This window comes from Theropithecus gelada, chromosome X, assembly GCF_003255815.1.
Source record: "Theropithecus gelada isolate Dixy chromosome X, Tgel_1.0, whole genome shotgun sequence".
Classification (NCBI taxonomy): Eukaryota; Metazoa; Chordata; class Mammalia; order Primates; family Cercopithecidae; genus Theropithecus; species Theropithecus gelada.
The window spans coordinates 104,626,839-104,643,899 of record NC_037689.1 but is presented as its reverse complement, the minus strand read 5'-3'; the positions used below and the strand labels follow the sequence as shown (position 1 = coordinate 104,643,899).

The 17,061-nt window shown below is 34.0% G+C and overlaps 1 protein-coding gene across 2 annotated transcripts in view; it reads right to left on the bottom strand.

Annotated features, from left to right (window-relative positions):
* Nucleotides 1–17,061, bottom strand: part of CXHXorf57 (chromosome X CXorf57 homolog) — a 75,363-nt gene that overhangs the window by 31,809 nt on the left and 26,493 nt on the right. The window contains exons 8-11 of one of the 2 annotated variants that reach the window (XM_025372430.1): nucleotides 15,971–16,135; nucleotides 14,512–14,672; nucleotides 13,473–13,642; nucleotides 5,589–5,662 (exon numbers count right to left, since the gene is read on the bottom strand). In XM_025372430.1, the coding sequence (XP_025228215.1) occupies nucleotides 5,589–5,662; nucleotides 13,473–13,642; nucleotides 14,512–14,672; nucleotides 15,971–16,135 (570 nt within the window). The remainder of the gene's footprint in view (nucleotides 1–5,588; nucleotides 5,663–13,472; nucleotides 13,643–14,511; nucleotides 14,673–15,970; nucleotides 16,136–17,061) is intronic. The other variant, XM_025372431.1, reaches the window with a different exon arrangement.

Sequence of the window (17,061 nt, the reverse complement as noted above, 5' to 3'; positions counted from 1 at the left end):
GTGGCACATATACACCATGGAATACTATGCAGCCATAAAAACGGATGAGTTCATGTCCTTTGCAGGGATATGAATGAAGGTGGAAACCATCATTCTCAGCAAATTAACACAAGAACAGAAAACCAAACACCGCATGTTCTCACTAATAAGTGGGAGTTGAACAATGAGCACACATGGACACAGGGAGGGGAACATCCCACACTGGGTGCCTGTCAGCAAGTTGGGGGCTAGGAGAGGGATAGCATTAGGAGAAATACCTAATGTAGATGATGGGTTGATGGGTGCAGCAAACCACCATGGCACGTATATACCTATGTAACAAACCTGCACGTTCTGCAAATATATCCCAGAACTTAAACGTATAATATAATGAAATAAAATAAAATAAAAAATAATCCCATTAAGCCCTGCTATTGATTAGCTACACTTTTTTTTTAGTGTTTTCTCTAAGGTCTATAATATACAACATTAACTTACTACAATCTACCTTCAAATGATGCTACATGCATCATTTGCTACATGCATCATTGAACCTTCAAATGAACTACATGCATCTTCATGTATGTAGTGTAAGAATTTTAGAACAGTGTATTTCCATATCCCCTTCAGTCATCATGCTATTTTTTCCATAACACTTTACTTCTATATAAACTATAAACTCCACAATATATTTTCACTATTTCTGATCTAAAAGAAAAATGAGAAAATATATTTTATTTTACCCACCTATTTACTATTTCTAGTGCTTTATCTTCCTTTATTTAGATCAAAATTTCTATCAGGTGTCATACGTTTTCTGCCTGAAGAACTTCCTTTAATATTTTTCATTGTGTAGGTCTGGTGGTGATGAAATCGTTCAGCTTTTGTCTTTATTTTGCCTTTATTTTTAAAAGTTATATTCACTGTGTATAGAATTCTAAGTTTACAGGTTTTGTTTTTTTTTGTTTTTTTTGTTTTTTTTGACAGAATCTCACTCTCACCCAGGCTGGAGTGCAGTGGTGTAATTTTGGCTCACTGCAACCTCCGCCTCCTGAATTCAAGCAATTCTCCTGCCTCAGCCTCCCAAGTCACTGGTAATACAGGCATGCTCCATGATTATATAATTTCTTAAGAGACATCTGCTGTAATGCTTGTCTTTGCTCCTTTGTGACTTATGTGTATTTTTTTCTTTTCTCTTCCGCTTCTTTTAAGATTTCGTTTATCCTGGTTTTCAGTGGTGTGTGTGTGCGTGTGTGTGTGCATTTAATGATGTTTTTGTCTTCTTGTTCTATTATTTTAAGAGGAGTGCACCATGATTGTTATGTGCATCAACTGCTCTTTTAAAATCTACCAGGTTATTTACCTTTTTAATATTATATTATATTATATGTTATATACATTCATGATTGTTATTGTATTCTTAGTGGAATGTCCACTTATCATCCTATATATTCTATATTGTCCCTATTTGCCTTTACTTATAGTTTTTACCTTAAATTCTATTTACTTCATATGAATATTGCTATACCACTTTTCTCTTGGTTAGTATATATCAGGTATATATTTTGCCATTCCTTTATTTTTAACCTTTCATATAATTTTGCTTAAGTATGTCTCTCTCTTAAAAAATTTTCTTTGAGATGGGTTCTCACTCTGTTGCCCAGGCTGAAGTGCAGTGGCTATTCACAGACATGATCATAGCACACTACAGTCTCAAACTCCTGGGCTCAAGTGATCCTTCTGCCTCAGCTTCCTGAGTAGCTAGGACTATAGGTGCATGCCACTGCACCAGGCTGAAGTGTGTCTCTTATATGTAGGATGTAACTGGATTAATTTTTAAGATTGAAATATGAAAGTTTAATACATTTACATTTATTGAAATTGCTGATAATTCAGAATTATCTCAGCTATATTATTTTGTGTATTATCTTAAAAAGAAGAGAGAGATGGAGTCCCATTATGTTGCCCAGACTGGTCTTGAACTCCTGACCTCAAGTAATCTTCCTGTCTCAGACTCCCCAAGTGCAGGAATCACAGACATAAGCCACCATTCCCAGCCCATGTTTTATCTCAATCAGCCTTTTCTTTGCTTTTTCTCCTTTTTTCTATTTTACTGCCCTGAAAAATTTTTCATAATTCCTCCTCTTTTTTTCTGTGCTGCTTCAGAAGTTATACATTCTATCCTATTTTTTCAGCTCGATCTTAAATTTTTTAACTCACATGTTTAAATTTACAAAGTCTGCAGTATATAAATCTCTACTATTTTCCATAAAGATACAATGATCTTAGAATGCTTTAATTCTCATCTTTCCATCCATTTGACCTTAAATAGTATTTTCATTCTACTTTGTTTCAAATCCCATGAAATAATGCATTATCATCGTTATTAATTTCTACTGAACATATTTATTTATATTTACCAATATTTTACTAACTTCTTTGCTTACCATTGCTTCTTACATTCTGATACTTCCTTTTGGTTTGCTTTTCCATCTCTCAGAATTCTTTAGTAATTCATTCATTGAGACTCTATAAGTAATAACTCTTTTAGTCTCTGACTATCTGAAAATATCTGTATTTCACCTTCACTCTTGCTTGATTGTTTAGGTAGACATAAAATTCCAGGTTAGGAATTATCTTAACACTTTGAAGACATTTCACTGTCTAAAGCATTATTGTTTTTGGGAAATTTTTCCATCTAATTTTGTTTTCTTTGTTGATGAATCTGTCTTTTATCTCTGCTAGTTTTAAGAATGTTTATCGTTGATGCTCTACGGTTCATTATCAAGGTCTGTATCATTTATCACATATTATATGTCTAGATACAGATTATTTTTATTCTACTCAGAATTCACTGTGATCCTTCAATTTAAAAAATTCATATATGTGTATATATATAAAAATATATATATATATATATATAATTTTGAAAAAATACCCTCTTCAAATACTGCTTCTTTCTATCTCTGTTCTGTCCTCCCGAACCTTTATTGATAAAAATGGAACTTTCTCATCCTATCCACCATGTCTCTCAACTTATATTTCACCTTTCTAAACTCTTTACCACTCTCTGGTGTGATTTCCTAAGTATCTCCAAACACACTAAATTATTTCTTCATCTGCATTTATCTATTATTCTACTCATCGTCTACTGATAAGTGTGTGCATGGATACCTTTTTCACATATGTCAATTTTTTCTTCATATTGATCTGTTTCCGACTTACTGATTTTTATTTATTCCTTTAACTTTTTAAATGTGTTTATTTTAGAGCTGGATATAGTGGCTCAAACCTGTAATCCTAGCACTTTGGGAGGCTGAGGCTGGAGGATCACTTGAGGCCAGGAGTTTGAGATCAACCTGGGAAACATAGCGAGACACTATCTCTATAAAAAAATTATAAAAATAATAAAAATAGGTTTAAAAGTCTCTTTCTGATTGGCCTAGTATTTCTACTTCCTGGGGTATAAATTCTTCCATGTGTTACATCTGATCACATTGCCTTTCAGTAGTAGCTCATTTCCTTTGGAAGTTTGTAATTTTTAACCATGAATCCATTTTCTGCAGACATTGTTTTCCAAGGGAATCCCAAGCACCCTAGGTTACAAGAAATCTCTTTTAGGAAGTTTCACAACTGCCTTTGTCTAGACCTTAGGGTTTTGATTTCACTGATTTTGGACCAGATATTAGTGTTAACTCCTTAGTTCAGTAGCCTCACCATTTTAATCATGTGAACTGCAACCACACTTCCATGCTGCACAGGTCTGGGATTCCACTTTCTCTCAGATGACTTTTTCTCATCCATTGCCCAGGAGATACAGAAAGCTCTTTGATACCTCTCCACATTGATGGTCACAATTTTCTGCCCTTCTGCAAACTTGCAACTTTACATTAGTTTTACTTCTTCACAAGTAGGAGGCCTGTGGCCTGCAGTCTCCTTCCCATGTAGTTATTATACCCCAGCCCATGAAAATTAAGGCCTCTATCTAGTTCTGAGATGTCCTTGAACATTTTTAGTTTTGGATCCTACTCACTATTAAATTTAAATTCCTTTTTTGTTTCTGGCACCTGGTGATTTTTCATTCTTGTTTACAGCTTGATTACACACTTATATTATAATGTTTTTCTTTTGTTTTGGGTTTTCAATTGGCCAGATTTACCATAAGGCAATCCCTCTTTTTGCTACTGGTCTGTCAGGCTAGTCTTGGATTTATTTCTTTCTCTAGCCTAAGACTCAATCAATTATATCTTTCAACTTTAGTTAGCAAGTGAATGATTAACTACATCTAAACAAGAGCTTTCTCCAAAACAGCATGGAATAGGAAGGAAAACATGAGATTAATTTCAAATAACCACTCCATGTGGGATAAACAAAATGTGTCCATAAAGCCTAGCACAGTGCCTGACACATAAATGCTCAATAAATGGCTGGTACTATTATTATATAATTGTGAGAAGTACCATATTATCTTCTACAGGTAAAAGAGAGGGGATAATCTTAGCAGATGCTAATATAGAAATCTTTATGAAGTTTAATCACCAAGTTGACAAGCTGAAGAATAGAATTTAATTGCTTTCTTGGATATTAAACAGAGAATCACAAAACCTGGGAACAATTATGGTTTTCTCCTTCATTTTTACAATTTAGAGTCCAGGCAAGATCCATTGTCTGAGGAACATTTTTTTATTTCAAATTATGCTTAGCTGGGAAAAAATAATATTTTTCTCCCTAAGTCCCCAAATTACATTTTTTACTGAAATCATCTAAAGTGCTCATTGAAACTTTTGGACAAAGTATTCAGCCTTATAGAGAATAATCAATCTAGAATATGACATGAGAAATGAATAAAAATCTATTATTAACTAACCCACATACATAAATCTAATAGGTAAGCACAGATGGGTATTACGTTTCTAAAAAGACTTAAAATGTTTAGAATGGACTTGTTCACAATGCCCCAATTTTATATCATGTAACAATCAACAAAAGTCATATTTAAATACTTTGGAAAAGTTCATTGAGACATCAACTTTAACAAGGTAGTATTCAATAAAACGACAGTATCACTTTTGTCTAGGTGGAGGATGAAAACAAAATAACACCAAAAGCAAAGCAAGGAAATAAGGTGCTAAAAAGTCTAATCCAGAGAGATGATACCTAAGATCTGACTTAAACCAAACCACCCCATGGACACCCCACCAGAAAAAAATTGTATTACGAAATCACCTCGGAAATGAGGCCAAAGTTCAAACCAGTCAACCCAATAGCAAAGAAAGAAGATACAATTTACTTTTAAGAGATATCCATATTTGTTGTCAATTAAAAATTAAACTTCCTACTTATTCTTCTGTTAAAAATAGTACATTTGAAGAGATATGCTATTACTAATGAAACAAACTGATAAGTGTAAGTTTGTTTATAATTACTTTCACTTTTGGGATGATACCAAATTGATCAGTACATTTTTGACAGTGACCTAAGCTAATATTACTATATGCAAAGCATACATTCTAAGCTCGTATTACTTGTGCTTAGTAATTAAATAGTAATCTTCATAGAATAATGTTTCATAAAGTTTTCATAAATAATGGCAACAAACAGTAACATACGGTTGAAGATGCTTGGCATGCCTGGTTTAATTCCCTTTGTTTGTACAGAAGCTCCTGGTTGAGGTACAGCAACTCTATGAAGGATAAGAAGAGTATAACCAATCATAAAAAGAGCCTCAAATGAAAAACAAATCAATTGGTTCTATTCAGAATTTATTCTAATTCAATAAATTTAGAAAATATACAGGTAAAGTTTGTTGAATAATACATTTAAATACACTAATAATTATGAAAAATATCCATATATAAAACAACTCAAATACTGCAATAGATTGAAATTTTAAGGATTATTCCATAAAATGGAGCATTAATTTTATTAAATATTAACTGAAGATAATATTTTTATTCTTTATGACAGAAATTTAAAATTTACTGCATGCACGGCAAACGAAATAATCAAAGTGAAGAGACAACCCACAGAATGGGAGAAAATATTTGCAAACTACTCATCTGACAAGGGATTAATAACCAGAATATATAAGGAGCTCAAACAAAACTGTAAAGGAAAAAAGCTAATAATTTGATGAAAAATGGGGAAAAGATTTGACATTTTTATGAGAAATGAAATTTCTCTAATAGACATTTCTCAAAAAAGACAAACAAATGGCAAACAGGTATATGAAAAGGTGCTCAACATCACAGATCATCAGAGAAATCCAAATCAAAACTATAATGAGATATCATCTCATCCCAGTAAAAATGGCTTAAATCCAAAAGACAGGCAAATAACAAATGCTGACAAGAATGTGGAGAAAGGGAAAACCCTGTATAATGTTGGTAGGAATGTAAGTTAGTATATCCACTATGGAGAAAAGTTTGGAGATTTCTACAAAAATTAAAAATTGAGCTACCATATAATTGAGCATAGATACCCAAAAGAAAGAAAATCAGTATATCAAAGAGATAGCTGTACTTCCATATTTGTTGCAGCAGCTTTTACAATAGCTAAGGTTTGGAAGCAACCTAAGAGTCCATCAACAGATGAGTGGACAAAGAAAATGTGGTACATATACACAATGGAGTACTATTAGGCCTAAAATGAATAAGATCCTGTCATTTGCAATGACATGGATGGAACTGGAGATCATTGTGTTAAGTGGAAATAAGATAGGCACAGAAACATAAACATTGCATGTTCTCACTTATTTGTGAGAGCTAAAAATTAAAACAGCCCAACTCATGGAGATAGAGAGTAGAAGAAGAATGGTTACCAGAGGCTGGGAAAGGGAGTGGGGGAGTTTGGGAGAGGTATGGATGGTTAACAGGTACAAAAATATAGAAAGATTGAATAAGTCCTACTATTTGATAGCACAACTGGGTGACTATAGTCCATAATAACTTCACTGTACATTTTAAAATAACTAAAAGACTGTGTAATTTGTTTGTAACACAAAGGATAAATGCTTGAGGGGATGGATACCCCATTCTCCATGATGTGATTATTATGCATTGTATGCCTGTATCAAAACATCTCATGTACTTCATGAATATGTGTACCTAACATATACTTACAAAAATTAAAAATAAATAAGTAAAAATAAAATAAATGCAATGGCCTAGTTTTTATGTTTTCTTTGTTCAAAAATTATGGAAAACAATCTGGCCTGCCTTTCCAATTTCGGTTCATAGTTTTTTATTAGCCCCATGGTGCTTTAAACCTTCATGCTTTTCTTTCTGCCTGGAACAATCCTATGTCCCTTTCATTTACCTGGTTAACTCTTACTCATCCTTCAAGATTTAGCTCCAGCATAATTTCCTACAAGAAGCTTCCCCTGATCTCTTGCCAAGGCTAACTGCCCCTTGTATATGCTATTATAGTACTGTGAATAAACTTCTATCATGGCATTCACCATATCATACTGAAATTACAGGTTTAAAAGTCTGTCTCTTTCACCAGACTTAGCTCTCTACGAAAGTATGAACTCATCCTTATCAGTTACATCTGCTATGACCCTATTTCCAAATAAGGTCATATTCAGAAGACCTGAGGGTTAGGACTTCATCATATGAATTTTGTGGGGACACAATTCAACCCATAAGTCTGCCCTCTGGTCCCACAAAATTCCTGTCCTTCTCATATGCAAAATAGGTTCACCCCATCACTACATCCCCAAAAGTCTTATCCCATAGCAGCAAAATCCATTGATCTTTTGTTTATAAGAAACATACTTTACCTATAAAGATATATGTAAACTGAAAATAAACGGATGGGAAAAGATATTCCATGTCAAGGGAAACCAAAAAAACCGTAGGAGTAGCTATCTTTATATCAGATAAAATCAATTTCGAGACAAAAACAATAAGAAGAGACAAAGAAGGTCACTATATAATGATAAAAGAGTCAATCCAGCAAGACAATATAACAATTTTAAATACGTATGCACTCAACACTAGAGCACCCAGATATATAAACCAAATATTATTAGAGCTAAAGGGACAGATAGGCTGCAGTACAATAATAGCTAGAGACTTCAACACCCCACTTTCAGCACTGGACAAATCTAGATAGAAAATCAACAAAGAAATATTGGACTTAATCTGCACTGTAGATCAAATGGATCTAATAGATATTTACAGAACATGTAATCCAACAGCTGCAGAATACACATGCTTTTCCTCAGCACGTGGATCATTCTGAAGGATAGATCATACGTTAGGTCACAAAACAAGTCTTAAAACATTCAAATAAACAAATAATATCCAGCATCTTTTGTGTTCACAATGGAAGAAAACTAGAAATTAACAACAAGAATGATTTTTGGAAATTATACAAATACATAGAAATTAAACAGCATGCTCTTCAATTACCAATGTGTCAATGAAGAAATTAAGAAGAAAATTGAAAAATTTCTCGAAGCAAATGAAAATAGAAACAAAACATAACAAAACCTAAGGGATACAGCAAAAGCAGGAGTAAGAGGGACGTTTACAGCTATAAGTGCTTCCAACAAAAAAGAACAAAAAAGTCAAATAAGCAACCTAATGATGCATCTTAAAGAATTAGAAAGGCAAGAGCAAAACAAACCCAAATTAGTGGAAGAAAACAAGATCAGAGCATAAATAAATAAAATTGAAATGAGAAAATCAATACAAAAGATCAATGAAGCAAAAAGCTGCTTTCTTGAAAAGTTAAACAAAACTTACATTTCACCAGACTATGAAAAAAAGAGAGAAGATCCAAACAAATAAAATTAGAAATGCAAAAGGAGCTTTTACAACTGATACTGCAGAAATTCAGAAGTTCATTAGTGGCTACTATGTACAACTATATGCCAATGAAATGGAAAATTTAGAAGAAATGGACAAATTCCTAGACACATACAACCTACCAAGATTGAACCAGGAAGAAATCCAAAACCTGAACAGACCAATAACAAGTAATGAGATGGAAGTTGTAATAAAAAGTCTCCCAGTAAAGAAAAGCCTGGGATCCAATGGCTACATTGATGAATTCTACCAAACATTTAAGGAAGAGCTAATATTAATCCTACTCAAACTATTCAAAAAAATGGAGGAGGAAGGAATACTTCCAAACTCATTCTGCAAGGCCAATATTACCCTTATAACAAAACCAGACAAAGACACATCCATAAAAGAAAACTACAGGTCAATATCTCTGAGGAATTTTGATGCAAAAATCCTCAACAAAATACTAGCAAACCAAATTCAACAATATATTAGAATGATCTCTTATCATGACCAAGTGAGATTTATCCCTGGGATGCCAAGATGGTTCAACATATCAAGAGAATAAAGGATCAAAACCATACAATTATTTCAATTGATGCTGAAAAAACATTTGATAAAATTCAATATCCTTTCATGATAAAAACCCTCAAAAAGCTGTGGATAGAAGGAATGTACTTCAACATAATAAAAACCATATATGAAAGACCCACAACTAGCATCATACTGAATGGGGAAAAACTGATAGCCTTTCCTCAGATCTGGAAGACAACAAGGATGCACACTTTCACCCCCGTTATTAAACACAGTACTGGAAGTCCTAGCTAAAGCAATCAGACAAGAGAAAGAAATAAAGGGCATCCAACTTGGAAAGGAAGAAGTCAAATAATCCTTGTTTGCAGAGGATATGATTTTATATTTGGACAAACTTAAAGACTCCACAAGAAAACTATTAGAACTCGTAAACTCACTAAACTTGCAGGATACAAAATCAACATACAAAAATCAGTAGCATTTCTCTATGCCCAAAGTGAAAAATGTGAAAAAGAAATAAAAAAGTAATCCCATTTACAACAGCCACACATAAAATTAAATACCTAGGAATGAACATAACCAAACAAGTGAAAGATGTCTATAATGAAAACTATAAAACACTGATTAAAGAAATTGAAGAGGACATTCAAAAATGGAAAAATACTGTATGATCATGTATTAGAAGAATCAATTTATTACAATGTCTATACTGCTGAAAGCAATCTACATATTCAATGCAATCCCTGTCAAAATACCAATGACATTCTTCACAGAAATAGAAAATACCATCCTAAAATTTAGATGGAACCACAAAAGACCCAGAATAGCCAAAGCTATCCTAATCAACGTATGCAAATCAATGTGATATATCATATCAACAGAATAAAGGATCAAAACCATACAATCATTTCAATTGATCAACACACAAATCCACACACCTAACGTGAACTAATTTTTAACAAAGGTGTCAAGAACATACACTGGGGTAAAGACAGTCTTTCCAATAAATGGTGCTGGGAAAACTGGATATCCATATTCAGAAGAATGAAACTATACTCTATCTCTCGCCATATACAAAAATCAACTCAAAATGGATTAAAGACCTAAATCTAATACATCAAGATATGAAACTGCTACAAGAAAACATTGGGGAAAATCTACAGGACATTGGTCTGGGCAAATATTTCTTGAGTAATACCCCACAAGAACAGGCAACCAAAGCAAAAATGGACAAATAGAATGATATCAAGGTAAAAAGCTTCTGCACAGCAAAGGAAACAATCAACAAAGTGAAGAGACAACCCACAGAATGGGTGGAAATACTTGCAAACTACCCATCTGACAAGGGATTATTAATAACCAGAATATATAAGGAGCTCAAACAACTTTACAGGAATAAATCGAATAATCCAATCAAAAATGGACAAAAGATTTGAATAGACGTTTCTCAAAAGAAGATATACAAATGGCAAACAGGCACATGAAAAGGTGCTCAACATCACTGATCACCAGAGAAATGCAAATGAAAATCACACAAGCATTTCATTTGATGCTGAAAAAGACGTTTGATAAAATTCAACATCCCTTCATGACAAAAACCCTCAAAAAGCTGTGGATAGATACCATTTTACCTCAGCTAAAATGGCTTAAATCCAAAATACAGGCAAATGCTGGTGATGACGTGGAGAAAAGGAACTCTGTACACTGTTGGTGGGAATGTAAATTAGTACAACCACTATGGAGAACAGTTTGGAGGTTCCTCAAAGAAACTGAAAATTGAAATACAATGTGATCCAGCAATCCCACTGTTGGGTATATACCCAGGAGAAAGGAAATCAGTATACCAAAGAGATATTTGCACTCCTATGTTGTTGCAGCACTGTTTATAATAGCTAAGATTTGGAAGCAACCTACATGTCCATCAACAGATGAATGGATAAAGAAAATGTGATACATATACCCAATGGAGTACTATTTAGCCATAACAAACGAGATCCAGTGATTTGCAACAACATGGATGGAACTGGAGATCATTATGTTAAGTGAAATAAGCCAAGCATAGAAATATGAACATTCCATGTTCTCACCTATTTATGGGATCTAAAAATCAAACAATTGAACTCATAAAGGTAGAGTTTAGAAGGACTGTTACCAGAGTCTGGGAAGAGTAGTAGGGGGGTGCGGGGAAGTGAAGATGTTTAATAGGTACAAATAAACAGTTAGAAAGAATGAATAAGACCTACTACTTGATAGCACATCAGAGTGACTATAGTCCATAATAACTTAATCGTACATTTAAATGTAACTAAAAGAGTGTAGTTTGATTGTAATACAAAGGATAAATGCTTGATGGGATGGATACCCCATTGTCCATGACATTCTTATTTCAAATTGTATGCCTGTATCAAAACATCTCATGTACCCCATAAATATATATATACTTACTATGCACCCACAAAAATTAAAAGTTAAAAAATTTTAAAAAATAAATTAAAAATTTTACCTATTACTTATTCACAACCAAAAACTGCTGTGCACCTGGGCACACACTAAAAGATTGGAATTTTTGAAATCTTAAAATCCAAAGTGATTCTGCACTCTGCTTTAGGAGTGTTTGGGCTTTCCTGACACTTTAAAGAAACAAAAACTTCCAGTCATGTACAATTCATAATGTATGGATGTTTTGTAGTAAAGACCCATGCTTAAAAAACTGGTGAGCAAATATAAGCTATAATGTTCTTGTTGTTCAAGGAAATCGAAGAATGACCTTGAGAGTGACACTACCTCCTTGGTTTCAGAGGACAAGGGCTCCCTTTTCAGTTCCAAAGGGTGGGTTCATTTCCTTGGTTCTAGAGTGTAGGGCCATCACCCAGGGTTGTAGGAGTGGGGATGTTACCCAAGTGGGCCCAGAGGACATAAGACTGTGACAAAGAGAATAATTCTGAAGCCTTAAAAACGAATGCAATTTATTTGCCTTGTTAGATTTTGGAGTTGCTTGTGACCCATGATCCCCCTTTTCCTTCCAATTTCTCCCTTTCAGAATGGGAGTGTCTATCCTTTACCTATCTCATCACTGTATTCTGGACAGATAACTTGTTTGATTTTATAGGTATACAGATGAGGAAGAATTTTTGCCCCAGGATAAATCAGCCTGATCATGGATGGATGAATTACATCCATATGAGATTTAGATGAGATTTTGGATTAGAATTGATGCTGCTATGGGATAAGACTTTTGGGAATGTTGTGATGGGGTGAATCTATTTTGCATATGAGAAGGACAGGAATTTTGTGGGACCAGAGGGCAGACTTATGGGTTGAGTCGCGTCCCCACAAAATTCATATGATGAAGTCCTAACCCTCAGGTCTTCTGAATATGACCTTATTTGGAAATAGGGTCATAGCAGATGTTACTGATAAAGATGAGGTCATACTGGATTAGGGTGGTCCCCTAATCCAATATGACTGGTATCCTTATGAAAAAGGCGAAATTTGGACACAGACACTACACAGAGAGAACTCCATGTGAATATGAAGGCAGAGATTGGGGTGATGCTTCTACAAGTCAAGGAATGTCAAAGATTGTCAGCACACTAAGAGGCTAGGAGAGAGGCATTGAACAGATTCTCTCTCGCATCCGTGAGAGCAGCAATGCTGTTGACATCTTGATCTTGAACTCTATCCTCCAGAATTTTTTTTTTTTTTCCTTTGAGACGGAATCTCGCTCTGTCGCCCACGCTGGAGTGCAATGGCGCGATCTCGGCTCACCGCAAGCTCTGCCTCCCGGGTTCACGCCATTCTCCTGCCTCAGCCTTCCGAGTAGCTGGGACTACAGGCTCCTGCCACCACGCCCGGCTAATTTTTTGTATTTTTAGTAGGGACGGGGTTTCACCGTGTTAGCCAGGATGGTCTTGATCTTCTGACCTCGTGATCCGCCCGCCTTGGCCTCCCAAAGTGCTGGGATTACAGGCGTGAGCCACCGCGCCCGGCGCCTCCAGAACTTTGAGACAACAAATTTCTGTGTTTAAGCCACTCAGTTGTGGTATTTTGTTATGGGGGCCCTAACAAATTAATACAGCTTCTACGATAATTGCTTATTTTACAGGGTAGAGATAAACCAAAAGAAAAAATATACTTTACATATAATTAATACAAATGACTTACGGATTAGCATGTGGGCCTTGAAGAATTCTTATTTTATTGCTGAGGCTCAAATTTGTAGATGTAGTTTGGAAATACTGAGAATTCACAGGCTCATCATCTTGATGCCGTTTACCATTTCTTTCTTGAATTTCTACTCTAGCTGCTTGAGATGTCGAGGGTCTGTTAGCATTCTAAAACCAATAATTTAAAGAAAACATTTTATGCTAATTCACAAGCATTAATCTCATAAAAGACTACAATTTTAGTTTATTCATTTTCCATAATCAAGAGTTCTGGCAAAACTTTTCAATCATAACAGTGCTTTTATAAAAATGATTAAATCTAATCCATCTGCTAATAAAATATTTTTTAAAAGGAAGACAAACATAAGTCCTTCTTATACTACTATCTGAAAAGCTGGATTAAATACTTATTTCCATATAAATAGGAATAGTCCTAGATATAGTTTTTAAAAAGATAAACTCATGGGAAAAGTTAACTTGTTTGTCTTGATTGGGCCGAGATTCCAGAACTGGCGTCTTCTATAATACTAAACTATTTATTCTAGAAGAGTTATAGAACCTGGGTAAGACTACTATGCCAGATATAGAGAAAACTTCCCATGAAAGCTTTCCTGTAGTACTGGCCTGGACAAAAGGTAGGAAATTAATATAGTCATAGATACCACCTAGAAATTTAAAACACCCATGATAGCCTCAAATTACACTGAGTGCAAAAACAGGATACCAAGTTTTGAGGGCCTTGGGAAATGTCAGAGTCTGTAATCATTATTGGCCTAGTCTGCCCCCAAATAAATGACACAAAAAGGAAACAAACAAAAAACTAAAAATATTAGGTTGGCGCGAAAGGAATTGCGGTTTTTGCCATTACTTTTACAGGCAAAAACCACAAATCCTTTTGCACCAACCTAATGTTTTCTCTTAGGCTTACATTATTAAGAGTCAATACACGTGAGTTCTGAATAAAATGTAAAAGGTACCAATTGCAATCATGATCACAGTGCTTTCAGAGAAATACTATTAATTCTCTGGCACCATACCCGAAGTGTTTCTGATGCTGAGGCACTTTCAGTCGCACTGCTATGGGGGATATACTTTATAGCAGTAATTATCCCCTGAATTGCAATGCGCTTTTGTTCCCTATACTGCAAGTCTTCAATCTCCTTCCTGACTTCACTTATAGCTGTCAAGAGCGACTCAACTGCAAAAGAGTAAGTCCAAGAAAATTGTAAGTTTTAAAGAACTGAAATGATAAAAATAAGAATTAGATTTGCAATGTAATTTCACAACACAAAATTATAAACTTACTACATTAACTTAACTGTGAGACACTGTGTTTATATCTGGCATCCTTTTATATAATTTTGTGAAATAGGCAAAATACTTTTATCAGTTAAATTTGAATACAGGCTTCCTCTCTGTACCCTTCATTTGCAAAATAAATTTTGCATATTAAATGCAATTTACATATTATATTTCAAACTATAAAGTGTTGCCTAGTCACTGCATAGAAAAACACATTTTAATTATTTCAAACACTATTACATATTGTTAGCATTATGATGTATAAGAGGATGCCAATATTTAGATGATGATAGGTCAGCATTTTAAAGTTTCTCTTTTTTTTCCAAAATCGTGCAATTATCTCATAGCTTTTTTAAAAAGAACACGCTTGTGTTAAACTTTTCAACTGTCATATATTAATTCTACTAAAAAGTATATTAATAGTAGGCTTTTCATCAGTACTTCAATTCCAAATTCAGCATCTCATTTATTTTGGCATCATTTTATATTTAAAGGTAGCACTCAATTTTGTTAAACACAATATATATCATTCCACAGTAGCATAATACAGTTGTCAGTATCTAAATATCAAATTACCCAGTGTCTCCTTTAGATATGTTTAGTCTTTCTGTAGAACATCTTAGTAATTGAGATCTACACCAAGGTCAGATGTGTTCTCAATGACATTAAATCAAGATATTTATAGGCTGATCATCCCTTCTCTGATATACAGGACCAGAATACTTCAGATTTTGATTTTTTTAAAGTTTGGAATATTTGTATTATACTTAGCAATTCAGCTTCCCTAATGCAAAATTCCAAAATCTGAACTGCTCCAATGGGTAGTTCTTTGAGTGTCACTTCAGTACTCAAAAAGGTTCAGGTTTCAGAACATTTCAGATTTCGGACTTTTGGATTAGGAATACTCAACCTATATCTCCAGTTGGTTATCTTCTATGTTTTCTCTTTTCTTCCAGTCTGATAAAATCAAAATATTAATCTTTAAACTACCATGCGAGATATAGGGAAAACTATATAGAAAATACGTGACATGTATTTTTAGATCTGCATTAAGACAAAGCTATTATCGGTGAATGTTGTTAAACTTTAGTTCACTCCCATAAAAGAAAAGAATAAAGATGACTAATTGAAATAGCATAAGCCATATGTATAAAATGTAAACACATTTAGAAGGACTGGCAATTACATTAGTACCTTTAATAGAACTACTATACTTGGAAAATGTCTCTGGCACTGGTGGATAGGGGTAATATCCACCAATAACCATATTCTTCTGTTCCCCGGAATCGGACTTTGTTCTAATCCATTGAATAAAGTTTTTTACCTTGGCATCATACGTATACGGCTGGCCTCTATGACCTCCTCGCGGGAAGGGTAAATCATAAAAAATGAGAAATAAAAATGTCACTGTAACAATATGCATGAATATTTTTGTATGAAAACGGTTTACTATTAAAACAATTCCTCTTTTATTACCAAGAAAAAACAGTCAAGTTCACTTATTCACTATGTAGCAGATAATTATCCAAAGACAGTAAATAAATCCTAGGAAGGAAATCAGACACACTGTGTATTCGAGTTTAAGTGGACTAAACTGCAGCTAGCTATAGGATGCTAAAAATCACAGGAAGAAGAAAAACTAACAATTTGAATTTTTCTAACTATCCAAATCGTTGACATCTTCTGAAATAATCAATTTTTAAACTACGAATTAACCTGAAATTATGCCATCATGTATGAATGAAACGTCCTATGAATACGGCTCAGCATTTAAATTTATGTTCTTAGAGCATACTTAAAAGTGCCATATTCACATCTGATAGTATTTATAAAATAAGATATGCATTGACAAAGATGTATGTTACACCTTTCCTAGGATTCTTCTTTTAACACATTTCTTAATTACCAACATGGTAACAATCTGGTAAATACCCCACTCCACACTATTTCCTCACTCTCTCATTTGGAAACGTTTTTCTTTAATGTTTTGATCCTATTATTGGAGGAAATAGGGAAAAAATAATATACTTGCAGACAAGTAATGAGACCTCTCTTGTTATATAAATAAAACATAAGATCTTGGGGCTGAAAATCGACACTCATTTTTGTTTTCATTTAGAATTTTAAAATATTGTTAACAGAATCCATATTATGAAACCAGGCCTAACCAGGTCTTCAATCTATCAAGCAATTTATGATTATCTACATTCTATGCCAAGCGGTAATTAAAGTTGACTGAAGGATATAAATGCAATTTTCCACTGAGTCACAAAATCATTGCCTCA